The sequence below is a fragment of the Fusarium subglutinans genome (genome assembly GCF_013396075.1).
Source record: "Fusarium subglutinans strain NRRL 66333 chromosome Unknown NRRL66333_c0000060, whole genome shotgun sequence".
Taxonomy (NCBI): Eukaryota; Fungi; Ascomycota; class Sordariomycetes; order Hypocreales; family Nectriaceae; genus Fusarium; species Fusarium subglutinans.
The window spans coordinates 174848-200555 of NW_023502123.1; the positions used below are offsets into that span (position 1 = coordinate 174848).

Genomic DNA, 25708 nt, shown 5'->3' on the forward strand with positions numbered 1-25708 from the left:
TTCCCTGTAGCAGCCGGGATCATATCTCGATACATCGCCAACGGAGATCCGATCCCGTCGCCAACGAATGCCCTGAAACAAAATTCTCATTCGCTGTGACTCCGTCAGAGGCATGACTTCCCATTCGCCGTAAATAGTCTGAGGCATACGTCGACATCATGAGATGGAATTCGGCCCAGTTCCCTAGACAACTCCACTAAGAGCCGCTAGCGCGACCCCTTTTTAACCTTCAACTTAACCGTCCGATCGGGCGGTCCGTAATCTTGCATCAGACCACGATTTGCATACCCACACCACCAAACACCAACCCTTGATCGCCCCACGGACGGCATTCGGAGAATATCCAAGAAAAGAGACTGCTTCGTATACGATGCTCAAAGCGCTGTGGCTGGCTGGCCTGGCCACTGCCTCAATCACCATCCAAGTCCACCGTGTCGACCCATTGCCCTTCAGCACGTCAGGTAGCGCTACATCAGCGGCTGATCTATTCTCGCGGAGCTGTCCAGAAGAAGCCGAAAACACAGCCTCGCTACTCGCATCATCGTTTGATGACCTTTCAGGTAGAAATGTATTCCCCTCGTCTGATGGGTTTGTGAGGGGTGCTGTCGAGGCGTGGGCTAAGCACGAGCATCTCATCCTACGCCCTGACGAGGTCTGGTTTGAAGTTCTGGCGCAGATGAATGTCTATATGAGTACCCATTCTGAGGCTCTCCGGCATTTATTCGTTGACCACTCTGGGCGCGAAAAGATTACAGTGGAGGGGTTTTCGTGGGACGATATCATCGGTGCGTTTAGGGTGGAGATCCAGAGCAGGGTAAAGACGGGGTGGTTGCTGGATTGGATAAAACCTGGTTTTAGCACGTCGACTGCAGAGGATGACGTTACGGCTACGGTGTTGATGATGGGGTTGATGCAGCATTTCTTTGAGTACGAGGGCATGATGGTATGTGGAATACCGAGCGTCACGTTACTGGGGGAAAGGGAGGATTGGGTTAAGCTGGGGGACAAGGTTGAGATGTTGAAGGAGTTTGGGGATGAGGCGGTGGGGTTTGCGGCGAGGTTGAGGCCGATTATGAAGAGGTTTGTTAGTAGCTGGGATGTTGAAGGTGAGGGTGAGGGTGAGGGTGAGGGTGAGGGTGAGGGTGAGGGCGAGGGTGATGGGGAGAGGAGGTTGTTCTGGGAGCAGATTGTTAGGGCGAAGAAGAAGTGGTCTTGTGGTGAGGGGCCGAGTGAGTGGGATGTTTCCGGCTGGATTACAGGATTTATGCATTGGGATCGAGATGGAAAGGTTAGGGGGGTTTATGAGGATTGGTACGATAACTGGGATGACGAGGAAGAAGAAGTGGGAGAGAAGATCAAAGAGGTCAAGGGAGAGGAGGTCAAGGTTGCAGAGGAGGTCCATATGGGCATCTTCCCCAACGACTGGTCCATCACAATCGACGGACAGAGCTACATCCCCTGCACCCTCTCCGACATGAGCATCGGCTACGCCAAAGCACCCCTGACCATGAAGAACTACCCCTCGCCGGGCGTCGACACACAAGCCTATCTCGTAGCAGGCAATGTCGGCGTTGAGAAGAGGAACACGCCCGGAGGAGTCATGGCGCAGCCTGTGAGTGGGTGGTTTGTGTATGCGGGTGTTGATGCGGCTTATATCGCTGGGCCGTGGATTGGCAGCGGTGAGGAGTTGGGAGGGATCGCGGGGGGGATAGTGAGCTGTAAGGCTGCTTTGGAGGAGAGTGGTGAGGAGGAGAAGAAAGGGGAGGAGGAGCGGGAAGTAAAGGATTTGTAATTGTAATATCTAATGAGAGAAGGATAAGATGAACTAGTATAGCGTTAAGTGGGAAATGCAGGCTTGGGAGCTTTCCATCCTCGACAGCAGAAGCTGGGCATGTCGTGCATTTTCTTCCCGAGATAGCCCCATGGTGGATCGCAGCCATTCATTTTTTGTTTCCAGGCGTCTTCGTTGAATTGGTAGTAGTTGCCTGATGAATTGTTAGGATGTATTCTAAGAGCAGAGGGGGAAGCGCACCATCTCGACAGGTGCAGAGACGAGGAAGACAGCAGTTGTTTGGTTTGGGAATTATGCTGATACTGTTAGCTGTTGACGTTGATGTTAGGTTGAGGCTGAAGGGTGAGAGCGATGTAGAAGCTGGGATCGAGGCAGAGGTTGAGGGATGGGCTGGATCTGATAGAGAGGGAGGGGATACATACTAGTGATAACAACCACTGCTGGCCTTCTCAGGAACAGGTTTGAGAACAACCGGCTCAGGAGGAGGCGTAGCAGTCGTGAGTGCGACAAGTGTCAGTGTAGCGAGTGTGAGCTTCATGTTTCTTGCATTGCGCTGGAACCAAAGGGGAGAAAGGATACTTCATATAGCTAAGATGCCATGGTTTGGATCAGTAGTTTGGGGCTGCCGTGAGATGAGCTTAGAGACAGTCAAGTATTGGGTATGAGGAAAGAGGACGCACGGTTATTGGAGGTTTCTTTGTTGCTTTAGTCGAAAGCAGGTTTGAGGTCAGGAAACGGGAACGCATGGGGTGCTTTGTCTGTGCTATTTTGGGGAAGAGAATGCTTGGAATAGAGATGAAAGGATACATGTCTTTTATTGGCAGTGGCTCTTGCGATGACCATAGAGTCTTGGTAATACCTGTTGATTCAAGGGTCGAATGAGGCATGAAAGAAGCCAAGCGCTCAAGGTTCTGCCCAGATGCGATTGGATCAAGTGCTTAATAGGAGACTGAGCTTGTCAATAGCCAACTTGGGGTGACGGCATTATCGCAAGGACGGGATGGACAAAGATGAAGCTTGGCAGGTAACCAACGACATGAGGAATTAGTGTTGGAGCTGTATGGATAGGTGTCGGATCGGAGAAATGTGTCTAATCAGTATTGAGGGACGAGGTACCAGTCGTGATCCGGCATGAAGTGTGGGTTCTGGAGGGCGACTCATGTATTGAAGAGTACCTTGGGATACGGGTGTAAACAATGAGAGTAGGGAACATCTTCACGAGGCAGCAACGGACAGGCTCTCTACAGCTGCGTACCCCGATGTTCGGAATGCGCAAGACAAGTCGCTGTTGTATATTGTCTACCCTTATCTTTAAAGAATGTCTTGTAAACCATCGCTTCGTCTAGTGTACTGTAGTTTCTCGGTCCTCCGCATATCGCGGTTGCCCCGACCAGTCTTTCGCAATATCTGAAACAGAACTCGGTCGCTGGCAAGATCCAATTCGACAGTGTATCCTGTAGGCCATGCCGGATATGTCCCCCAAGAAGCCAGCATAGCTCAACTCACATCGTGAACGCTGCACTCGAGCTCCGAACCATCAGATTCATCATCCTCCTCCTCTCTAAGTCCCGTTAGTATCAACACAGGTCTACCTATTGAGTGCATGACTTACCGTACCGGCGACAATGGGGTAGTACGGCGCTGTCCATGCTAGATAACGGTCCGTGTATCTGTCCTAAGATCCTCGCACGGAATGACGCCCACGTCATACAAATACAAAGGGAAAACAAGCTCCAGAAGGTAGCGCATATCCCTCAGGGCGTTTCTGCGACTGATGCGGAGTGTAACGCCGGCTTGTATCTGGTGGTAATTATCCAAATCGTGCCAGGCGTGAGGCGGAGGATCGTCGCGGAGTGCGGGCCTGATGGTTATCTGTAGCCAAGCTGTCGATTGGAGAGTCAAAGTGACGGTCCAGTATCCTTCGAGGACGTCTTGGGGTTCGTATAGTGTGCGAGGGAGGGGATGGTATTGACGGCAGAGGCCTGTTGTTATGAGGAGGTTGTGGTAGGGGACCCTCATGATGGACTTGAGAGCGTCGAAATGTAAGGGTGAGCTGTCGATTCTCCTCAGCAGGGCGTCATAATGGTATTTGTTCATTGTGGATGGTATTTTAAATGATAGTTTAATGATGGTTTAACGAGAAATTGATGATGATTTTGATGAAAGAGAAAGAGACTGAGATACGAGAAGACTTGGTGATTTGGCGGAGTACAAGAGCCCAGTCCGACCTTCCACCCAGACCCAAAGTGTAAGAAGACTTCCTTTCTGACGTAAAATGGAGGGGCTAAGAATACCTGACTCAGTCTTAGATCTTCTGAATACCTATATACTAAATCATGCTCAGTTTACCTAAGGCTTTTCGTCACCTAGCATAGAGGTCCCAAGTTTAATTGTACCCCCTTGCCAGATAAGATCACGAAAGGAGGAGACAACCAGCTCTAGGCGCATCTGTGGTCATTAGCCTTTGCTGATCCAACCACACTATTGCAAGCGAGAAAGATTGGACGTACCCATTCGATCAGTGCACCGTGCTCCAAAGCCTCGAAGCATGCGCTGGTCTCCAGTATCTTGTTGTAAAGGCTTCATGGCGATGACGAGGGCCCCTATTGCAAGCATTCTCGCCCACCATCAAGTTCCAAAATTATTAAAATATGTTCTTCCCTCATGCCCGAGAGTGTCGTGATTCAGCGTCCGTAGGTCTGGTGCTGTGACGACTGTCGAAGGGCCAGTGATGGTGAAGCTGCATCGACAGAGCCTCTGCGAACGGTCAGCTTTGCGCAGCAATTTGACACGCGATTACTAACCTTGTCTTGAAAGCCAGAAGTGAAAATCCTTATGATGCGCCCAAAAGTCTTTCGCGATCATTTCGTGCTCAATAGAGACCTCTTGAAAGTCGATGCCAGAGTTTGGAGTCATTCAGACCAGCCATTCTGAACCCTCAGGACCAAGAAGATCACGAAGGCCAGGCAACAGCGGAAAAGCTGAAATAAATCCCTCGTCAACTTTGGTTAAGCCGGATCCCCGGGGATGTCCCTTGTTGGTGATGGCAATGATACTCAAAGGTTCAACTAGCGACAAAAGGTCCATTTGGTGGAAATCGATGAATCCATGGGAACGGTCGACACGTACATCCAGATCTCCGGATGCTCTTCTCCCGATTTTCCAAGGATCCAATCATACAGGTCGTAGAGACTATCACAGCAACAGACCCGCGCGGCCCAGTGGTTGAAGGTGCCAGGTACTTGGGCGCAGATGTCGGTTTGAGGGCCCTCAGCGCGAGGGTTCCGGATGAGGAGTTTGGGGTCGCTCGAGATTTCGACGGCTGGAAGAATGCGTAGTAGATTGTAGGATGCTACAGGAGGACGCCAGTAAGCGGCGCCTGTATCATCCTGGCTCGTGTCGCGTTGGGGATTGTCATGTTGAGTAGCGTCACCCTGGAGAGGCGCATCGTCGCCTTGAGAGGCCTCACTCGGAGGCTTGTTATTTGGAGAAGGAGCTTGAGGCTGATGTTGTGCACCACTGGCATTGTCAGAAGCTTGAGGGCGCTTCTTCTCGCCTTTGCCGTGGGGTTGAGTCTTGGTGATGCGATATCGATCACGGTGCTTGGGATCCATGATGGCGAGGTCGGGGTTGTTGATGTTGAAGATTCGTATGCAGGCGCTATGATGAGAAGGGATTGAAGGAAGAAGAAAGAGAAAACTAGAGGAGGGGGAAATGAGAAAGACCTAGATCGACAGCGAGAATTGTTGTCGGCTGTTGGCAGTGCGAAGGCGAAGAGTGAAGGATATGAACTGCACTCACGTATACAGAGGTATTGAGGTGTGCGCTTCAACGGACCTCAATGACATCTATCAAGTTCCTTATTATTAATTTCTTATACAGTCTGATCCATCTGATGTCCCTTCGCAGGAGATGTCTTGACAAATTGTTCCAACTCTCAAAGCTCAAAGTACCGTGTTGAAAAGAGAGGACAGGCCGAATAACCTTATAACGCTATCATGATATGCGTGTAATTTCCATGCCTCATCCGCTAATGTAATTTCAGTTCCACGCTGCCCTCATCTTCACCATGCTAGATCACTCCCGAACACACAGAACCTCAATCCCAACAGCCCTCCCAAAAGCAACCAAACCCTCATCACTGATCGGCTCCCCAAACACCAACTCCCCCTCCCCACGCTCAATCCTCTCCTCCACATCACCACAAGACTTGGCCATAATAATCGACCACGCACTCTCACCCCCCGACGACCCCCTCCGAAAACACGACAGCGTCATCCCCGGAATAATCGAAGGCGAGTTACCAGTGTCGCTTCCATCCGGGCTAGCTGCCAGTCTCGCAAGCCATATGTTTCGAGGACCAGGGACACGCCAGCAGATGTTCACCTGGGGTCCTGATGTGTCGCAGTTGACGACGTAGAAGCCGCCTGACGCGATGATGCATGCTCGGGAGACTTGGGTTAGGTTGCGGCTGGAGAGGACGGGGGCTGAACCGTCGTAGATTGAGGGAGGGATTTGGCTCCGTTGAGGTTGGGTTTCTTGGGTTTCTTGGGGTTGTTGCTGGTGTCGCTGTTCTTCTTCGCGCCATCGGTTCAGCGCTCTTTCAGGGAGAGTGTTGACGTGAACCAAGCTGACACAGTCGTCAAAGATGACTAAACCACTTCGCGGTAACTCGTCTACGATATTGACTACAGTTTCTTCAGTGCGCGGTTCATCGCCTGCTTCAGGTGTATCATCCTCTGAATGCTGTGGACGGCCTCTTATCGTTGGAGTGTCAGGTTGATCAGCGTCATGACGATGCTCGTGGAGATGGTGATGTCTTGCCATTTTGTAGCAGCTTCGTTGAGTTGTTGAAGTGATATGAGTATGCTAGCTTGAGCAGGAATGAATGACGATAGATATGGCTTGCGGTGGAACGTGAGCTGACTTGATCAGCTGCCATTTGCACTGACACGAGGGTGAGGCTGTCACTTTACACTTGTGAATCATTACACGGGAGGCACAGTTTCACACAGCGACTTGATGATTAAGAGGATTTCTCGTGCATTCTGTTTCATTTCCATGCCTTCTTTCCCGTCATCTCAGTCCATCATCGCTTTCACTCCAATCCACACCCCTTGTCCACCTTATGCACATAACCTGGCACGACCTCAAATCCTACGAGTCTACCCAGTGCAGAAATACTCTTATAATTACCTTGACCTGTATTGACGACAGCACCCTCTCCACGCTCGAAATCCTCGTAATTGCGATCGCTGCAACTGCACAAGATCATGGATATCGTGCCTTCTGCATCAGCAAGTGACATCATAAAGGTTGTGAGAGAATAGCCCGGCTTTCTCTCGGCTTCCATCAAAGATTCGATGCTCTTGAGAGGTTCATGAATCGCTTCGCCAATTCTTGCCAGCCATAAGTTTCGCGGGCCTGGAACTCGCCAGCAGATATTGACTTGTGGACCTGATGGGTCGCAGTTGAAGACACGAAAGGCTTTATCTGCGGAGATGACGAGAGCCTTGTTGATGACCGTTATGTTGCCGCTCTGTCGAGGCTGAGTAGATGTGTTGCTACTATCTCCGCGAGAAATAGGCTGCCCGGAGCTGGCGCTGGTTCTGGCCTTCTTTCTTGGGGGACCTTCTCGGTGATCTTCGTTATTGGGCTGAGTGTTTGTCCAGCGAGCTTGTGCTTTGGCGGATTGGGCGTCAAGACTGAAGAGGCTCAAGTAGTCATCAAATACTGCGAGACCAACTCTGCTAGTTTCGATATGTGCAAGGCTCTCCTCCTGTTGGACTGGGCTGGGAGAGCGATTCTCGGGGTGGCGCTGGTCTTCAGTATCGCCCCTCTCACTGTGCTCATTCTCCTCCTCATCCTCCTCATTTTCAGCAGGCGGCTCGTCATTCTCCCGATCGGCCACCTCCTGATTCAGAAGCTCATTGTTTTGCGGGTCATTCGGAGGCAGACCAGGCGGGAAAGGATAGTTGTAATGGTAGTGATAGTGGTAGTGATAGTGGTGGTGATAATGATGGTAGACATGGTGCTCTTTTATCTTGAGGCGTGAACTTGACGCAATCGGCAGCAGCTATCGCAGTGCTCTTGAGTGTTGCCGCGTTGAGACCATGGGATGAACGGATGAGAAGTGAATGAAGCGCGAAGCCTCTTTTGTTGTTGATGTCGGCAGGCATGCCTGCCATTTTGCGATTGTGAATCACTGCCTCAAATAACACACTGCCAGGCAGTGGCGCCTCTATTGAAAACGTTCTTGATGAAATAATTAAATCAGTTAGCGATAATAAAATCAGGAGAGGGTTCCAATAAAGCAAAGCCTTGTACTGAATACTGCATTGTGAAGCTGAAGGATAGTAGCTGACAGTCGTGTTTGCAGCGACACCGCGGGCGCTCACAACCGCAACCACCATCGCGATCAAAATGCAGCAAAAACGAGTTCGAAAATAAAATTCTTCACACTCGTGAAGTATCTAGTCCGCAATTCTCACTGTCATGAAGTCGATGTTGATCATCACGAGTGGCGATTTTCCCCAGCTTCAATCGCCTCCAAAAAAACGTGCATCAAAACTCCTCCCCCAGACTCCGCATCCCATCATCTCGTCAACTTAACCTTGTGCCAGAAAAACAATGGCCGGGGAGATGGAGAAGTCCCTGCTTCTCGGTCTAACGCTCGGCGAAAAATCCCACATTCAACTCCATTGTGGGTGAGATAAAAGGGTCCACGAGGTTGATAGTGACACTTTTAATACTGGGTCGCGTGTCACAAGTTTAGCAGTCAATTAAAGGCCATCGACGAACAGCTCTCGGGGAGAAAGAAAGCATTAGACAATGATATAGATATCAACAAAATGCATTCTAAGCTTGTGCTGAATTTATCCTAAATTTACCTAAGCTTAGGATCGAGGCCCCAAGCCATTCATTCTGACGAGAGCCTCAGCAGTGCACCAACACCGTCATCTTTTGGCAATATTGGTAAACCCTCATTATGCCCGCCTAAACGCTCGGCTAACTCCCGTTCTTGCGCCGCTATCCGCCTGCCAAGGCATCTTTTCTCCGTCGTAAGGATCGCCAAGACAAGAGCGGTTCCGAGTCTCCAATTGGCACGCAAGACAAGCACAAGTTGGTTGTTGGTGAGATTGCAGATTAGTTGCGGCTTAAAAGCTGACGCATCTCACAAAAACCGCAATTGCCAAAAGAAGCAACCCGAGAGTCACTTGAAAGGAATCGAAAAAGTTTAATTTGCGCAAAGGGATCGGCGTATACGACGGTCTTGAGTAAGGGAGGGTGGATGATCAGTGATATACTGTGCTTTGAGATAGGAGATAATCCGATGTCGGGTCAATGACAGTCTCTGAATGAGTAACTTGCATTCGAATTGTAGCAATCATCAAGATGTGTAGCCAAGTTTTGGTGGTGATGCCAATGTTCTAGCATCGCCAAGTTTACAAGTTCAGGTCCCCTAACTGATGATCTCCCGCGGCCAAGAAACGTGCTTTAAACGACGTGCATTTCCTGTCCCCTTCTTTCTATCCAATTTTATGGAATTGTAAGTGAGATCAACGGTTTGACAAGCAGCTCAGCTCAGCTCAATTGGACCCTTCCTTTGATCATCTTCCCCAGACCCAACTGTACCGTTGAATGTCATTGCGTGAGGTCCACTGCAAACACAGACCTAACCTCCACTGTAGCGAACCTCGCATTTCAAGATTGTTTTCGCTTGCAAGAGAAAACTCTCAACTTTATTCCTGTCTCCACGTCAATTAAACAATTCCAAGGCAGAGTTAATTCCTCACAATGATAATGTGTCACCAACAACCGCTCCGAACCACAAATTCTGCATCTTCTCCACGTAAACTGGAACCTCAATCACGCATTGAGCTCTTTGTCCGCTCCTCATGAGGACATGATCTTCAGTTCCCACCCCCGACCTTTGAGGCCCGATATTTTCTTCAATCCCCAGGTTGCTGTTTTTTTTCGCCATTTTTTTTTTTAAACGAGAGCTGTGGTGGACTTTGGGGAAGACCCTTTGATCGCCATCTACATGAAGCATCAACTGTAAACCACATTAACCGTGGTCGTTATTAATCGTATAACTTCACGTGTAGAGCCTCGGCTTCATCATGCTTAATCACTAGCACCTCACCCATCGTGGACATATCCCCTGAACCAATGACGTCTCTGCCGTTCGAGATGATCGCCACGACAAGGGTTCTTCTGGACCAAATAGAACGTTTCATCCGCTAGCTCCCCCAAAAATATGCCGTTTTTTTCAGGCGCCTTTGCCGCCTTGGAACTTGACGTCACGGTTTTGCCTGTTTTCAGTAACACCGAGGTTGTCTTGGCAGATCCGAAGGAATCGGAAGACGGCATCTGCAGTGTGTGTGTGCCCTGTAAGGCAGCGCCTGAGACTCACAGTGGGCTTTTTAGTGCTCGGGTGGGTGAGTTTCAGTGGTTGGTTTGGTGGGCGCCTTGTGAACGACTCAGGCGTGGGGATCTCCAATATTCCTTCGGTCCACCCGCTGTGACACTCCAGGTCTTCAAGGGACTTTTTTCGTTCTTGGGCCAACTTTTCGACTTCTGTCAAGGATGATCGTCACTTCCAACCCGTGGAGATAGTGGACCGTACGTGGAGAAGTGGTAATACTACACTCACTTCAGAGTTTTCGCATCCCAGACTCCCTCTCACTTACACTCCAACATATAAACCCTCTTTTCTCCCCCAATGTCTCCCTGTCTCCCTCACCAAGCTCCCCCATCCTCCCAGCTCTAGACGAGCTCCCTCCCTCAAACATAGCAGGTCTATAGCCCCCCCTCCGTCAACCATGCCTCCATCCTTCGCAGGCCTGACGGGCAAGAAATTGTCCCTGGCCATTTCTACCGTCGCAACGACAGGCTTCCTCCTCTTTGGATATGACCAGGGTGTCATGTCTGGTATTATCGACGCAGACCCTTTCCATGATTACTTCCCTGAGACAAAGGATAGTACCATGCAGGGTTTCGTTACGGCCATTTACGAGATTGGGTGCTTGTTCGGCGCCATGTTCATCCTCTGGATCGGTGATCTGCTCGGTCGTCGAAGGGCCATGATTCTCGGTGGTTGGATCATGATCGTTGGTGTCATTATCCAAGTCACTGCTATGAAGGGCCACAAGGCTCTCGCGCAGCTCATCATCGGACGAACAATCACTGGTGTCGGAAACGGCATCAACACTTCCACCATCCCAACCTACCAAGCTGAGTGTTCCACCACCACCAACAGAGGTCTCCTCATCTGTATCGAGGGTGGAATCATCGCCTTCGGTACCCTCATCGCATACTGGATCGACTACGGCTGCTCCTACGGTCCCCAGGACCTCACATGGCGCTTCCCCATTGCCTTCCAGTGCATCTTCGGTCTTATCCTCTGCGTCTCAATGGTCTGGCTGCCAGAATCTCCCCGCTGGCTTCTCACCCACGACCGACACGAGGAAGCCGAGCGTGTCATTGCCGCCATTCGCGGCTTCGAAGTCGACAGCGACGAGACCCGCGCTGAACGCGACCGTGTTGTCGACTCCATTCGTGCCTCTGGTTTCGCTGCTCAGAAGAGCACACCCGTCAAAGCGCTCTTCACCGGCGGAAAGACACAGCACTTCCGCCGTATGCTTCTCGGTTCGGGATCGCAGTTCATGCAGCAGGTTGGTGGCTGCAACGCTGTTATCTACTACTTCCCTATTCTGTGCACCGACATCTTTGGCGATAAGAACTTTGCTCTTCTCCTCGGTGGCATCAACATGATTGTCTACGCCATTTTCGCAACGTCGTCATGGTTCCTTATTGAGCGTGTTGGTCGTCGCAAGTTGCTTCTCCTCGGTACTGCTGGTCAGATGCTTTCCATGTTCTTGACAATGGGTTTCCTCATCCCTGGTGGTTCTGACCCTGGTAACAATGCGCCTCAAATCTCAAAGGGTGCTATTGCTGGTCTCTTCACTTACATTGCTTCGTTCGGTGCTACATGGCTGCCTCTTCCCTGGTTGTATCCCGCTGAGATCAACCCCCTCAAGACCCGAGGCAAGGCCAACGCTACATCTACCTGCACCAACTGGCTATTCAACTTTGTCATTGTCATGATCGTCCCCATCATGATCTCCAACATCCACTGGGGAACCTATCTCTTCTTCGGCTGCGCCAACGCCACATTCTTCCCCATCCTTTACTGGTTCTACCCCGAGGTAAGCACCCCCACTTCATCGCTGCAATCACAGCTAACAAATTCCAGACTGCCAACCGATCTCTCGAGGAAATCGACATCATCTTCGCCAAGGGCTTCGTCGAGAAGATGTCGTATGTCCAAGCCGCCAAGGAGCTTCCCTTCCTCTCTCACGAGGAGGTCGAGCGCGAGGCTATCCGACTTGGTCTCGTCGACGAGTCAAGCCGCGGTGGAGTTTTGGAGAAGCCAAATGAGGAGAGCGGCACAGTCCGCGACGACTCTGGCTTCAACTCTGAGAAGTCTTAGATTCGCTCATGAGTAACTGTTTCATATAGAAACGTTTTGTGTTGGAACACATTTAGGATACCCTTTTTTTTTTACTTTAGAGTCATAAAGACTTAGAGCCATTTGGCATTATAGAGTTATAGATCAATAGACCACTATAACGAAACAAACCTCAATCTCCAACCCGTAAGCCTAACATCACTTACACCGTGATCTCCGCATCAATTCTCCAATTTACAACGTGTGGCGAAAACTCTTTCCCCGACATCCCCCCCTTGGAGATTAGATTACTCTTACCTAAACCCCGTGGAGACCAACATGACGATCACTTCCCTTCACCATAATTAAAATTGGAGAATTCCTTGAGGAGTCCTCCGCGTTTACCTCGAGGACCACTTGTTTTTGTGGAGTTGGTCTCAGGCAGTTATTTCCTTTGACTTTGAAGCAGTGCGAGTTAGTGCTAGGGAGGGATTATAGTTGGTTGGCTTTTGTTCATCGGCGGATGTCCTGTTTTGGAAAGCCGAGAACTGAATCATTGCACTGAATTCAGTGTGAACAACTGTTTGGGAGGATTCATATCGTGAGCTTTTGTTATCAAGACCCATAATTGGCGTATCTTGCATTTCTCACCTGCCCCGTGGGGATATGACTGCGGGATTGTAGTTGAAACGCGGAGATAAGCATATCTCAGCGTTGGAAGCGAGAGTGTGAGATTATGACATCAGTGAGGTTGGGAGGACATAAGGAAATATGCGATGGCGAACGTATTATATAATCACTTTTTCACGACTTGGACGTTAAGACATCACTAACAACAAGATCTTAAGTAGAGATATTCACATTTCTGCCTACCCTAAGTAAGAATCGACAAAGTTAATTCGGTAGAGGGAACATCAGTCCCAGGTAGCAAAGAGCCTCTGAACTTTCCATGCTCAAAACTAAGTATTTAAATAGCCCGAAAGGGTTGTGATAATCGGAAACGCACTTATATCAAGTCCCAAATTGGATTTTTTGGTCTTTCATAGGCCGCCTCTTCACCTGGCCTCTGCGGCTCTGCAACCTCGTAGATCATCCACCCTGTCACAGGCTTTACTCCCGTTTTCTTCTCATCCACTTCCTTGTTAGTTCTTTCCTCAAGAGCAGGGACATAACCTTCAGGGCCTGGAAGAGCTTGCATACCAACAGACCCAGCAAGCATCCTGCAACTATACAAGGTTCCACGATCGTCAACTTCAACCGGGACAGTGACATATCCACAAGGAATGTCATTCGTGTCGACACTCGGATATGATATTTCCTCCATGGCGTCATTCCGCTGAGCGGGCATTCTGGCCTCTCCTTCGTCGGTCCAGAAACAGAATGCCGTGATCCAGCCTGACAGTCTTGCTGACCCTGACCCGCGCTTTATATGAGCAATCTGGTTCCAAAACATATGGGTGGCTGGGTCGGAAGGCTGAGTAAAAGAGAGAATCATATCTCGAAGGATTGGCCGTAGAAGCTTGGCGAAGTGAGTTGGTTCCTCGCCCATTTCATCCAGTTTATCAAGTCTTGTGAGAATGTCCTCATAGTCGGTAACTTCTCCGAGAAGTGTTACTGAAGGGAGACCACATAGTATACTTATTCTATAAGAGAAGTATCTCTGTAGTGTGCCCATGAGGAGCACAGAACCAACGATGCGATCATTTTCAGTAGTCGTCGAGAACGAAGGAAGAACCCATTCTCGGAAGGAAGGGTCTTTGATATCTTTCTTGATCTTGAGCGTCATTCTCTGGGAGAGTTTTCCGTAGTCAGCAGTATGCAGAGTCGAATTGTCAATAACCTCGAGCTTTTTCTGGCCCTCATGGCTAACAAAGAAATCCCGCATCCTTTCGGAGTTGGCGTTGATGTAAACACTGAGTTGGGTAATCATAGCAAACCAGACATCTTCGGGGCGAATGATGAGATGATGGTGAGTGCTGTATGCGTAGAAGCATGACCAGACGAGGCCGTTCTTTGACGCTGTGACATGATTTTCTTCGAGGGACCCGTTGATGGAGAACGAACTTTGGATGATTTGCTTGCACCCATCTGCTTCCCGGGAACTAGCTCCTTGTAGGAGCTGTGAAGTGTTTTCAGCTTTGGGTTGATGCCAAGAATTGACTCTACCATTGGGAATGGCCACGGTGACAGGCATATTCGTTGTAGTGAGATTCTTTCTGGGTCAGACAAGTGTTAGAAGATGATGAAGAAACTGGTTTGTAGTGTAGGTTGCCATGCTCGCTTTTTATAGGTAAAATGGTTCGGTGATGAGACTCGGGGGCTGAAAGAAGCTTTAGCCCTGCTAAATGATGACTGTTTATCTGACTATGGAAATGACCGCAATATAGGTCGTGAGTCAATATTTGATACTCATCATTGGTTGACCTATTTGCTTTGACTTCTGCTTATAAGGTTAAACTTTAGGCTCTGAACACTGGCGATGAGTGAGAACACGACATTCCGGCACCAATATACAAGCTTTTACCCAGAAAGTCATTGGTTGATTGATGTAAGGTGCGTGTGAATGCTTTAGAATTTGCTACATCCCCTTCTTCAGGAAGAACCCAGCCAGCGTCGCAATATGTTCCAGCTGCTCAAGTGAAACGCCCTCACTCCTCGACAGCTTCTCCGCAACAGCACTAAACGTATGCCAAACCTCTATATACTTATTATTCGTATTCTGATTAGTCCCAATCCAATTCAGCGCATACGCCATCTGCGCACGACTCCGTATCTTCTTCAAATCCTCTTCATCGATGGAAATATGGCTGTAATTAATAGCCACCTTTGGCTCCAACTTTCTATACTCTCTGGTGTACAGGGCTCCTAACCTCACGCACTCGATGACAAGCGCTGCTAAACCTGCTGCTAGACCGTTGGCAACAGAACTACCAGAGTGAGCGTCGAACTTTTCCAACTGGGTTTTGGTTTCGTTGCTGTCGATTACGACTTCGTGCCCGGGAAAGATGAAATCTACGGTCTGGGAATCGCCGACTGTGTCGACTATGTTGCCGGTTGCTTTTGCGGCGCCGATTCTGAAGCAGTGGTGGCTGCTTGCGTGGGGATAGCTAACGTCTGCGGACTGTCCTTGGTCACTGGCTGCGCAGAATATGAGACAGCCGTGTTTGCCGATGGCGTTGAAGATGGCTGTGTCGAATTGGCTTCTCAGTGGTTCTTCTGGCGGTTTGATGGTCCATGACATGCAGATGATCTGGGATCCTCTCTTGGCGGCGTAGTTGATGGCCTAGCTCATTAGAACCTTGAACCGACGTCACCGGGGATTTCTCACCTTTACTGCACTGTCAGGTTTGATCTGAAGCTTCTTGGAGTTCCCCGACCAAAACGTCTGTAGCTTGATGACATGTATGATGGCACTGGGGCATATCTTATGGATAAGTCTCGCCATTAACGTCCCGTGCCCAGAGGGTGAGCTCCAATACGGTGGCACGCGAGGTGTCGAGCCGCCATTATGGTGATCAAAGCTCTGGCCTAGGAACGTGCGATCCCTCGTGTCATTGAGATCAGGGTGCATGATATCAACGCCATCATCGATCAGGGCCACTTCCACCGGCGGTAGAGAGGGGCTATTGCCCCGGAGCGCTTTTATCTGCTTGAAGCGCTTGGAGAAGCTCGTCATGCATTCCATCCACTTATGAGGATCGATTGAGCGTTGTAACGGTTGGGGTCTTGCGTCGGGGGCTTGGACTTGTGCCATACGCACGCCGCCGCCTGTTTTGGGGGGGATGACCTGGGGCTTGGGTCTTCCTTCGGGCCAGGAGTCGTGTAGTCTTTTCTCAAAGGCGTTGAGGTTCTCCATGGTTCGCTCGCGAGATTCGAGGCCCTAATAGAGAATGTTAGCGCTGAGACGAGCGGGGACTCTTGGGTATAGAAGTACTTCGTGCTGGAATAGGTGAATGACTTCCAGTGTAGGAATCGATGCTAGACCCTCTTTCTCGGACCACGCTCTGAGGGTCGAGTTGCTGCCACTCCATTGGAGGTGAACCTCACGTAGATGAGTCCCAATCTTGCAAAGTGAGAGGGCATCGAGATCAAGACGTCTCCAGTCAAGGATTTCGACTCCCTACAAGTCATCAGTAAGTGCCAGTTACTGGGATCTCCCAAACTTACAAGATCCTTCAAGCACTCTTCGATCGCCTCGTCACTATGCGAAGGCTTTTCCATATCCTCTACAACAACCTATTTCGTTATTAGTAAGAGAAGTTAAATGTGGTCTCGCGTCTCTCACCTTGATGATTCGAGTCACCGACTTTCCTCGCAGCCAATCAAAAAAGAATGTCATATCCTGAATCTGTCAGTGCAAGTATCTAACAAAGTCAGAGTTTCTCACCTTTCTTCCTTGATGTCTCACATCGGGCTGTTCTCTACCCCCCTTGAGACGAACCCTTGGAAACCCAACATACTGCAGCGCCGTGTCGAACTGCAAATGGCCAAAATACTTCTTAAAGTCATCTTGGCTGACTGTGTTGGGCGGCCCAAAGTCAAACCAAAATTCTTTATCCGGATCATCTGGTAATCTCAGACTATCCGCTGCTTTCTCTGGACTTAGTTTTCGTAAAGTCTGGAGTTTTAGTAGGTTGCTAATCGTTCTCGCTGCATCTTCCATCTCCTTCTCCTTCGACCCCGACTTTTGCACAATGTCTGATCGAGCTGCTGTCCCTGTTTTTACTCGAGTAATTGGCGTCAAGGACGGAGATTGCACTGGAGTTGTAGCACCTTGTGGAGTTGCAGCAATGGAACCCCTTCGCTTCACGCCTGGCGGAGGGCCCATGCTTGTCTTTTCCGAGCCTGACTTTTCCGTCCTCGTCACGACCCTCTTTGCATCCTTCTTTGGATCGACTCCTCTTTCATGCTTGTGCTCTACTCTTCTTGGGGCTGCTGCTGGCTCTTGGATGGCTAGATCTTGGGCGCGTCGTCGTCGACTCTCGAGGAACTTCTTCCGGGTATGATGGTGGTATTGGTAGACTGACAAAGTACGATTGAAGTCATCTGGATCTTGAATAGGCTCATCCAAGAGGTCAGGACATGAGCGTAGGATCTCCTTGACCACTTCGACTTGACTGTTGCAGCAGCACTCATACTCGACCGCACGGTGAAGGGCGGTGCGCCGTTTTGTGTCTCGTACAAGGAACATGTCTCTAGGTACGAAGCCACAAATCTTGGTAAAGAACTCTGTTCTCTTGTCTCCATTGTCAAAGATACAAGTCGCAGCGGCGTGCAAGCACGTAGTCTCACTGTTCTCGTCCCAGTTCTCATATCTCTTCTGCAACAGAGCATTATACTCCTGACATGTTGCATCCTTAATCTTCAAGCATACCGACCAGCCAAACAGCGAGTTATTCGCCAATAGTGCGCTGGTCAGAGGAATGCGCTTGTTGTTGTCCGGCGACCAGAGCAGATGCGCCGGGAGCTTGCGAATGGCTCGCCACATTAGCCATTGGAGGTTGACGGGCGGTTTGTGAATCCTGTGGTCGTAGTCTGCCAGGAAGTGAAGAAAGTTCTTCCCCTCCTCGGTTGTGTTGTGCCATTCGCTGAACCTGTCGTTAACAAATTTGAGTTGCTGGCTTGCTTTGTCACTTGATTCAAAGGTTTGTAGGTTGTTGGATAATATTCGTGCCTCTTCAACGTGTCGCTCAAATTTGGCTTTGACGGGATCCTCGTCTAGTAGTGTTACGGACGCGGCTGGGAACTCATCTTCGTCCAGGTAAACTTCGTCGTCATCTTCTTCGTGCGCTTGGGAGAACCCATTGGTAACTTCATCGTTGTGATCCATTCTGACTCGGCACTCACTTGCAAAAGGATTTGCAATTGGAAGATGAGAATGAACGAGTAGGTAAATTACCTGCATAAGTTAGAGCGGGTTTGTCAACAGAACAGGCCGGCAGCAGGGATTATCAGCCTCCTCTTGGGCATATCCACCTAATTCCTGATTATTGGCTCGCGAACCGCCCATGAGTCTCTCCATGGTCAGCATGTGCCACTCGCTGCGGGGCGATATGACCTTGGTGCTAGGGACCCTTGCAGGTGTCCTCCAGATCGAAGACCTTTGTAACGTAGAGGAAGGCTTCGTTGGAAGATAAAGGGCTGAATCGTCGTATTGAATCAGACACTTACAGCTCTTCACAGTACAGATCAGAAACTTGACAGCGATGACAACCTTGGAAAGTTACGATCAAGCAGCGGAACCGCTCTTGGTCTTCGAAACACCCTTGGAGCACCAGGTCATCGGTGAAGATGACACTGTACGAACTGAAAATGCCTCGATGAGCGAATGGGAGAGGCGCAACATCATTGAGCGCACCAGCGGCAGTATCCATACTCGGGTTGAATTACTGTCAGTCACTCACGGATCATACAGCGAAGGAGGAGACAGGGCCACGCTCATGGTCTTCCGTTTCCGTTTCGACCCTCAGAAGAGGTCACGAAGGGTCATCCGAGCCAAAGTCGAAATCAACTTCTTTCCCACGGACGACTCGTATCTCGAGGTCGATGCCATCGCGCCCGAGGAACGCTGGACAGTGGTACCGACCACAGACACCGAGACGACAACGCGCAGCGGACAGTTGAACCTGGGAGCTTCAGGCGTGCCATTCCTCGAGGCCGGTGCTACAGCGAGTCTCGAGAGATCGTACAGCAGGGACGTCAGCGGCGCAACCACCATTACAGGCAGTATCAACCTCAGCGTCGGGAAGAACTCGGGCGAGTCTACAGTGGCAGTGTGGAATCTGCAGGAGAACGAGCGCCGTAAGACGGGCGTGCCGGATTCAGTAACGACTGCGATTCTTGTGCGACGAGCTGGAGATGAGCGGTTTAATGCTGAGGTTACGCTGCAGGCTGACGTTGACTGGGTCACTGGGTGGGAACGCAGACTGTCCAAGATTCCATTGGATGATCCGATTCTTTTCAACCCGCAAGAGACAGGGGGGCCTGGTAAGAAGGGGAGGTCTCATGGTGCCAAAGACTTGGCGAGTGTTGATTTGAATGAATTGTGCAAAGTGAGAATGGCAGTTGAGGCTCCATTTGCTGTTAAATAAGGCTCTGCAATGGATGTTTAGTGCTATATTTATTGATTCTGTGCAAGTAATCATTCTATCAACTCACTCATGTTGCGTAGACCGTCGGCCCGTGCCCTAGGGCAGGTTATGCATGTAAGATACAGGGATCATGGTGATATGTGCACCTCGCAAGCTAGTCACACTGATTATCTGCAGCCGCCTGGTGGTATGACCGTGCTTAGTGTACCTCCCCCTCTTTGGAAGGACAATCTCTTGTTCATCCTTTGTGAGGCTCTGACAGTAGGCTCTGAGTGCCCAGCGATACTCGATTTGCGTTATTGGCATCAACCAGCAGGGTTGGAGGCTCTGTTTTTGTTGGCACCATGGTCGAGATAGTGGTTCCCGAGACGGAGAAACCTACTCTGGAGGTTCACACAGCAGTGGATGAGAGCCACGATGAGAAGTCTCACAAGTGTAAGTCACCAAAAGAAGTCGCATCATGGCTATCGTATTATCCTGACAGCTTTGCAAAGTCGGCTTGAATGTAATCCAAGAGGGAGAACAGGTTTCGATTGTTGACGACGCTTCGAATCACGACATTTCAGTTGCCCCATTTGAGTGAGTATTGGCCAATTGATTCTTGAATAATACTGACTACATGGCTTTCTAGTGTTGTTCTTATTCACGGAATCTATGGTTCAAGTCCAGATTCGTGGACAACAGGATCAGACACAATATGGATCAACAAAGCCCTCGCTGGGGCATCAGAGAACAAAGGACGAATAATGTCCTACGGCTACCATACTGACGTTGAAAATGGGAGATATTACACGCCTTGCGGTGTTTATCACGAAGCGGAAGCACTATTGGAAGCTCTTCGACAGTTTAGAACATCCGACATCACGGTTTGCCACCATTGTTCGTTTTTCTGACGCCACTGATCAATGTCTCAAAGGTGGCTAGACGACCGATACACTTCTTTTCTCACGATGTTGGAGGGACTATCGTGAAAGCGGTAAGACAATTCGTGGAGCAGCTGGCTAGAGCTTCCGCTAATGGATACAGGCACTGGCGATGGCTTCTGATGACCAAGACAAGTACGGCGATATCCTATATTGCACACGTGCTATGGTGAGAAGCCTAGATCGAGTTTAGTATCTAGGTTCTGCTGACTGAGGCATGATAGTATTTCTTCGGCTATCCGCATAGATACTCCTCGCTTGGCCTCTTGGAGGAGGCTATACTGCGATTGATGGCCCAGCAACAACAAAAATGGTCCGGTCATATGGTTGGGTACGCCAAAGGTCTCACAGAGACGATAATAAAAGTGAACGATGCGTTTCTTGGGACTCAGATGCTTACTCAGGCCAACTTGATCAACGTGGTCTCCAACCTCCACTTGGACACAGCACAACAGGTTGGTGTACCAACACTTGAAGATCCATGGAATCACTGGTTGCTAATATAGGTGAAAGGTATTTCCTCTTTGTATGTCAACTATGGCCACTCCGTTTGAGCGAGTGGTGAAGATGGAGAAAGCAAACTGTGATTTGATCGTGGCAGGAGAAGATGGGCTCCATCTGGTGAATGATCTCGCAGACGGAGACTGGCTAAGTAGGTTCTTCATTGACCAGAAGACGCTCGCTAATATCGCTACGAGTGGGGGACTTGACAGGCGATCAGCATGCCGCTCTTCGTAAGATGATCAGTCAAGCCTCCCCTGTACAGCCATACCACAAAATCGAAGAGGACTGGCAAAACTCAGACCTCCTAGAATTGCCAAAGCGAAAAGAAGCGCTCATAATGCATATGAGATGCTCCTCTGCTACCGAAGCAGAAACAGAGAATGCAACCTACTTTCTGGACAAGAACAGAAGCGGCACATTCGATCCGTTGCTGTACATGAAATTCGACGCTGATGATATCCGCTTCAACAACTGCGACGCTATGATGCGGACATTCCTTGCCCGCTTTCTAAGCAATAGAATAAATACTGGTAGCTTTGTGGAGAGGCCGTTGGACGCACTTGTCAAATGCGAAGCGCTGCATCGAGCCAATCTGTTCGCCGAGCTGTGGGATATACAGGGCACAAAGGGTAAGTCTGGCCAGACGGGAACGATTAATTTGAGAATCTAACTTATTACAGCTTTGCAGGCGGGTATCTACGTCCTGGGGTGTCTTGATGAGTGCGACGAGTCTTCGATGTGGTTTCTTTCCGAGATTTGTAAACTTCTTTCCAGGAGTGAACATTGTTTTAGGATGCTGGTAACCACCACAAAGGGAACCCCTGGAGACTTGGATATTACCTCCATGCTCGCCAGGTTCCCTGAAGAGCTTGTCAAAACCATGGAATGCTCTCCCAAACCGCCTACGCCATTTCCTGTCAAGACTAGGGCATCCCAAGTCATAACTAAGCTAGGGGCATGTGTTGGGTCTGACCTGTATCGAGATGTACAATGCATACTCTCTAGTTGTGGGGATGACTATGATCTGGGCGAGTTGGTCATCGAATGGCTTGGAGCGGATACAAAAAACATCGTGCGTGCCAAAAGAATGCTCGACAAAACACTCACGCCATCTCGAGTGTTTGCGGAGATACTTGAAGACATTACCGAGGATCTTCGACCCTGGGCCAACCTTTTGCTGTGTTGGCTTCTAGTCTGCGAAAGGCCTCTACGATATGAGGAGCTATATCGTATCTCTGACATCGTGTGGCTTTATCTGGGGAGAAGTGAAACTACAAGGCCGGCTTCAGTTGATATTCTGTGCCATTTCCCTGGGCTGATCACTTCTGTGAATGGGGAGATCAGATTTAGACACCCTGCCACCCGCTCATGGTTCAAAAGCCAGTGCTCTACTGGAAGTGAAGAGACATGGTATACTACACATAATCTTGTGTGCCATGTGATGGTGCTTCAGACTTGCATAGCCTATATCCAGGATGCAGCTGGCAGGCCAGAAGACGCTGTCCAATCTATTCCATATGTGATCGAATTCTGGCACAAGCATTGGCGGTTGACAGAGACATCCGAAGCACAGATCATAGGCTTGTTTGAGAACGAACTGTTGTTTCAATTCTGGACAAAATCACTATTCGCTTTACCCCATATTCAACAGAAGCCTCCCCCAGCACATGTCAAGCCTCTTCCTGTTGCAGCCCACTTGGGTCTTGATGAAGTTGTAAAGGTGCTACTCGAGAGAAATAAAGACATCGTCGATGACAGAGGCCAGGCATTGATCGAGGCTTGCAGAGCCGGCCATCGTCCTGTCATCCGGGATCTCCTAGGCTCATACTCAGATGGTATAGACTTTGGAGATCAGAATCTACATGAGGCTGCCAGAGTTGTCAGCCATTCATACAATGATGAAGCACTCGGGGAATTTGTAAAGGGGCTGCCTGAGTCTCCCAGTGCTTGGGCGGCGGCAAAAGACACTGAAGTGAATCTCAAGGACATAGAGAATCAGGAGAGGAACCGTCAACAAGAGCCTGCATCGGACGAGACGACAAGTAACGATCACGAGGCTACAGAACTTGAGCCTATTTCCGACCCATACGACTGGCTCATGATGCCAATGCATAGAGCCGTCAAGTCAGGAATGATTGACGTGGCCAGCAAATTACTAAGAATAGGAGTAGGGCCTAACCCCCCGAAGGGGACAACCCCCAACGACAGTAGCTTTATCTACACGACATTGGCCAACTCCCATCTCGAAGTAGCCAAGCTGCTCGTAGAGGCAGGAGCAAGTCCAACAGCCAAGAATGTGCATGGATACACTCCGCTACATGTAGCCACCCGGTGGTCTTCTGGCGAGACGGTCGAGTTCTTGCTCTCATGCGGCGCTTCCATCGCGGACAAAGACTCGGCGGGCCGCACAGCCTTGGAAATAGCTGCTATATGGGGAGACTTCACTACGCTCGAGGTCATGCTCTCGCGCAAAGAGGAGATCGAGCGCATGTTTCATGAGCCGGACCTGCACCCGGTGAATCTAGCGGTCGAATACGAGAACAAGAAGTGTCTGGCACTTCTTCTCAGTCACGGCCTCAACCCTAATGTTGCCACCTCGAAGGGAGACACGGCGTTGAGGATGGCGATTCAGAACAGAAGGCTTGATCTCTGCAAGATGTTACTGGAGAGCAATGCTGATCCGGATCTGACGCCCGATAAGGCTAACACGCCTCTGATTCAGGCCATTTCCGAGGGAGACTTGGATATAGTCAAGCTGCTCATCGAGAATAAGGCCACTATAGACAAGCGTGAGGCGCCACCGGATGATGGATGGTTACGCACACCGAGTAAGTATTTGATACGACCAGAGAGGTAAATTACTAACCTGTTATAGTGCAGGTAGCCGTTGACTGGGACCGCCCCGAGATTGTCCAGTATCTTCTTGAAAAGGGAGCAGACCCCGATGCGCGAGATTCTGACGGAATCCCAGTGATAGGCTCTGCAGTAAGCGGCGGGCATATAAACATGGTGCAGTGGCTAGTAGATGCGAATGCAGACGTGAACGTCAGCTACTACGATAACAAAGTGACGCCGTTACATGAAGCTTGCCCCCACCCTGAGATCGTTCGTCTCCTTCTCGAGCACGGCGCAGACATCAACAAGGGCAACGCAGACTCACGAACAGCACTGAACCTTGCCATCTGTGCGAATATTATCGCGACTGTTCAGGTTCTTCTTGAGGCCAAGACTAAGCCTGATATCAATGCAGACACGATCTACTGGGACTTACTCACAGTGATACCTGTTGGGTACATTGACGTTGTTGAGACGATGCTCGAAGCTGGCGTTGACGTTAACAATGTCAATGAGAAGGGTGAATCGTTGCTGGCATATGCTATCAAGTTTAATGCGCCCAGTGGTATGATCCGCAAGATTCTCGAATACAATCCTGATCTAGAAATGAGGGATAAGAAGGAGAATACAGCACTCCACTGCATCAGCCGATTAACCACCCTCGAGACAGTCCGGCTTGTCGTCAACGCTGGCGGAAGACTAGACGTGTTGAACTCCGATAAGGACACGCCGCTTATTGTTGCTATTGGAGCTCAGATGGATGATGTGTTCTTCTACATGCTAAAAAAAGAGCCTTCACTGCTGACGCAAAATTTCATAACGTCTCAGCAAAGAGTCACGGCGCTTCATGAGGCGTGTAGGTTTGGGTCACTTGCCATGGTTCGATCACTGATAGAACATGGCATGGATATTAATTCATGCTGCGAAGGACTCTATGGAACACCCTTGATCTCGGCGACACTCCGGAGCGATCTGTTATCATCTCCCCTAGCTAGCGACATAATCGCTCTGCTTCTCGTGAATGGAGCCAGCCCAAGCACGAAAGGAGGTTTATTCTCATACCCTCTCATCTCAGCATGTCTATCATGCCCAGCAGATACGATCAGACTTCTTATCAACTCCGATACATCGGCCGAAGATGAAGATTATGTGCGGCGCAAGCCAGTCCATCTGGCGTGCTATAATTCTCTCGCGGTTCTCAATCTTATAGAAGCTCCTGACTCCCATTTTGCGGTTACGGATGTGATTGGTCGAGTACCTCTGCACTATGCTGTCATGACAGGAGACGTTGAGCTGGTGGAGGTGGTGCTCGAGCGCTCTGAAAGGGTTGGCATTAGCATTGATGTGAAGGACGACGATGGGTGGACACCACTGCTCTGGGCTGCTCGTGCGGCACGGATCTGGAACCGACAGATTGAAACCGGATATTCAAGAAGTGATATAATATCGTTTCTCTTGAAACACGGAGCTGACCCTACGATCAAGGGGTGCGGTGTTGACAGAGATTGGACAGTCTGTGAAGTGGCATACTATCACCACGCCGACTTGTAAGCACTCCCTGATATTCCACTGACAAAGACTAACCTTTTCTAGCATCGAAGATCTAATAGATCAACCAAGTAACAAGAAGATCAGGTCCAGAAAACGAGGAACCGCCCCAGGCGCTCAAGTCAACACAAACGCCTACTGTGATTGCTGCTTGATTGAGTCCCAAGGTATTTTCTTCGACTGTTCACTATGTTTCGACTTTAGTCTCTGTTTCAAATGTCATAGGAGCGCTGATAAGATACATCCTGAACATTCGTCGTTTGTTCGATGTGGGAGTGAATGGGTTGAAGATGAAGTTGCTAAGGATGAGGATGTTCAGGAGATTAGTTTGGATGATGGCATGGGAGATCAGGATGTGTTGTTGGATCTTGAGGAGATACCGTATGAGGATTTCGCCAGTGAAGTCTCAGAATAGATTTGTTCGCAGTCTTACATCTGTTAAGTATGTCCCAATTTGACTTGACAAGAGTTTCTCGGATAGTGTTCTTCGCGGCCTAGCAGATTTGTGAATCTTGGCAGGTGGTGCATGTGCTGTTATAGTGAGCATGCTCAATCAAACTCA

General features: G+C 49.7%; 7 protein-coding genes across 7 annotated transcripts; 3 read left to right on the plus strand and 4 right to left on the minus strand.

Annotated features, from left to right (window-relative positions):
* Nucleotides 1–370: 370 nt before the first annotated feature.
* Nucleotides 371–1792, plus strand: FSUBG_5972 (uncharacterized protein; the record flags this gene model as incomplete). The annotated part of the gene is made up of 1 exon (XM_036684124.1): nucleotides 371–1792. The coding sequence occupies one exon, from the start codon at nucleotides 371–373 to the stop codon at nucleotides 1790–1792; it is 1422 nt and encodes a 473-aa protein (XP_036538543.1).
* Nucleotides 1793–3289: 1497 nt separating this feature from the next.
* On the minus strand, nucleotides 3290–3889 carry FSUBG_5973 (uncharacterized protein; the record flags this gene model as incomplete). Its single annotated transcript, XM_036684125.1, has 3 exons — nucleotides 3290–3353; nucleotides 3405–3442; nucleotides 3491–3889. 3 exons carry the CDS (start codon nucleotides 3887–3889, stop codon nucleotides 3290–3292), a joined length of 501 nt encoding a protein of 166 aa, XP_036538544.1.
* Nucleotides 3890–4476: 587 nt separating this feature from the next.
* FSUBG_5974 (uncharacterized protein) lies at nucleotides 4477–7822 on the minus strand (the record flags this gene model as incomplete). The annotated part of the gene is made up of 5 exons (XM_036684126.1): nucleotides 4477–4549; nucleotides 4922–5452; nucleotides 5886–6549; nucleotides 6989–7706; nucleotides 7751–7822. 5 exons carry the CDS (start codon nucleotides 7820–7822, stop codon nucleotides 4477–4479), a joined length of 2058 nt encoding a protein of 685 aa, XP_036538545.1.
* Nucleotides 7823–10617: 2795 nt separating this feature from the next.
* FSUBG_5975 (sugar transporter stl1) lies at nucleotides 10618–12287 on the plus strand (the record flags this gene model as incomplete). The annotated part of the gene is made up of 2 exons (XM_036684127.1): nucleotides 10618–12003; nucleotides 12051–12287. The coding sequence occupies 2 exons, from the start codon at nucleotides 10618–10620 to the stop codon at nucleotides 12285–12287; spliced, it is 1623 nt and encodes a 540-aa protein (XP_036538546.1).
* A 964-nt stretch (nucleotides 12288–13251) lies between these two features.
* Nucleotides 13252–14439, minus strand: FSUBG_5976 (uncharacterized protein; the record flags this gene model as incomplete). The annotated part of the gene is made up of 1 exon (XM_036684128.1): nucleotides 13252–14439. The coding sequence occupies one exon, from the start codon at nucleotides 14437–14439 to the stop codon at nucleotides 13252–13254; it is 1188 nt and encodes a 395-aa protein (XP_036538547.1).
* A 384-nt stretch (nucleotides 14440–14823) lies between these two features.
* Nucleotides 14824–18075, minus strand: FSUBG_5977 (uncharacterized protein; the record flags this gene model as incomplete). Its single annotated transcript, XM_036684129.1, has 6 exons — nucleotides 14824–15528; nucleotides 15574–16125; nucleotides 16180–16365; nucleotides 16413–16481; nucleotides 16531–16587; nucleotides 16633–18075. The coding sequence occupies 6 exons, from the start codon at nucleotides 18073–18075 to the stop codon at nucleotides 14824–14826; spliced, it is 3012 nt and encodes a 1003-aa protein (XP_036538548.1).
* Nucleotides 18076–18451: 376 nt separating this feature from the next.
* FSUBG_5978 (ankyrin 1) lies at nucleotides 18452–25561 on the plus strand (the record flags this gene model as incomplete). Its single annotated transcript, XM_036684130.1, has 12 exons — nucleotides 18452–19232; nucleotides 19610–19771; nucleotides 19831–19915; nucleotides 19968–20202; nucleotides 20253–20312; nucleotides 20363–20428; nucleotides 20484–20714; nucleotides 20773–20911; nucleotides 20958–21392; nucleotides 21444–23591; nucleotides 23639–25145; nucleotides 25192–25561. The coding sequence occupies 12 exons, from the start codon at nucleotides 18452–18454 to the stop codon at nucleotides 25559–25561; spliced, it is 6219 nt and encodes a 2072-aa protein (XP_036538549.1).
* Nucleotides 25562–25708: the final 147 nt, after the last annotated feature.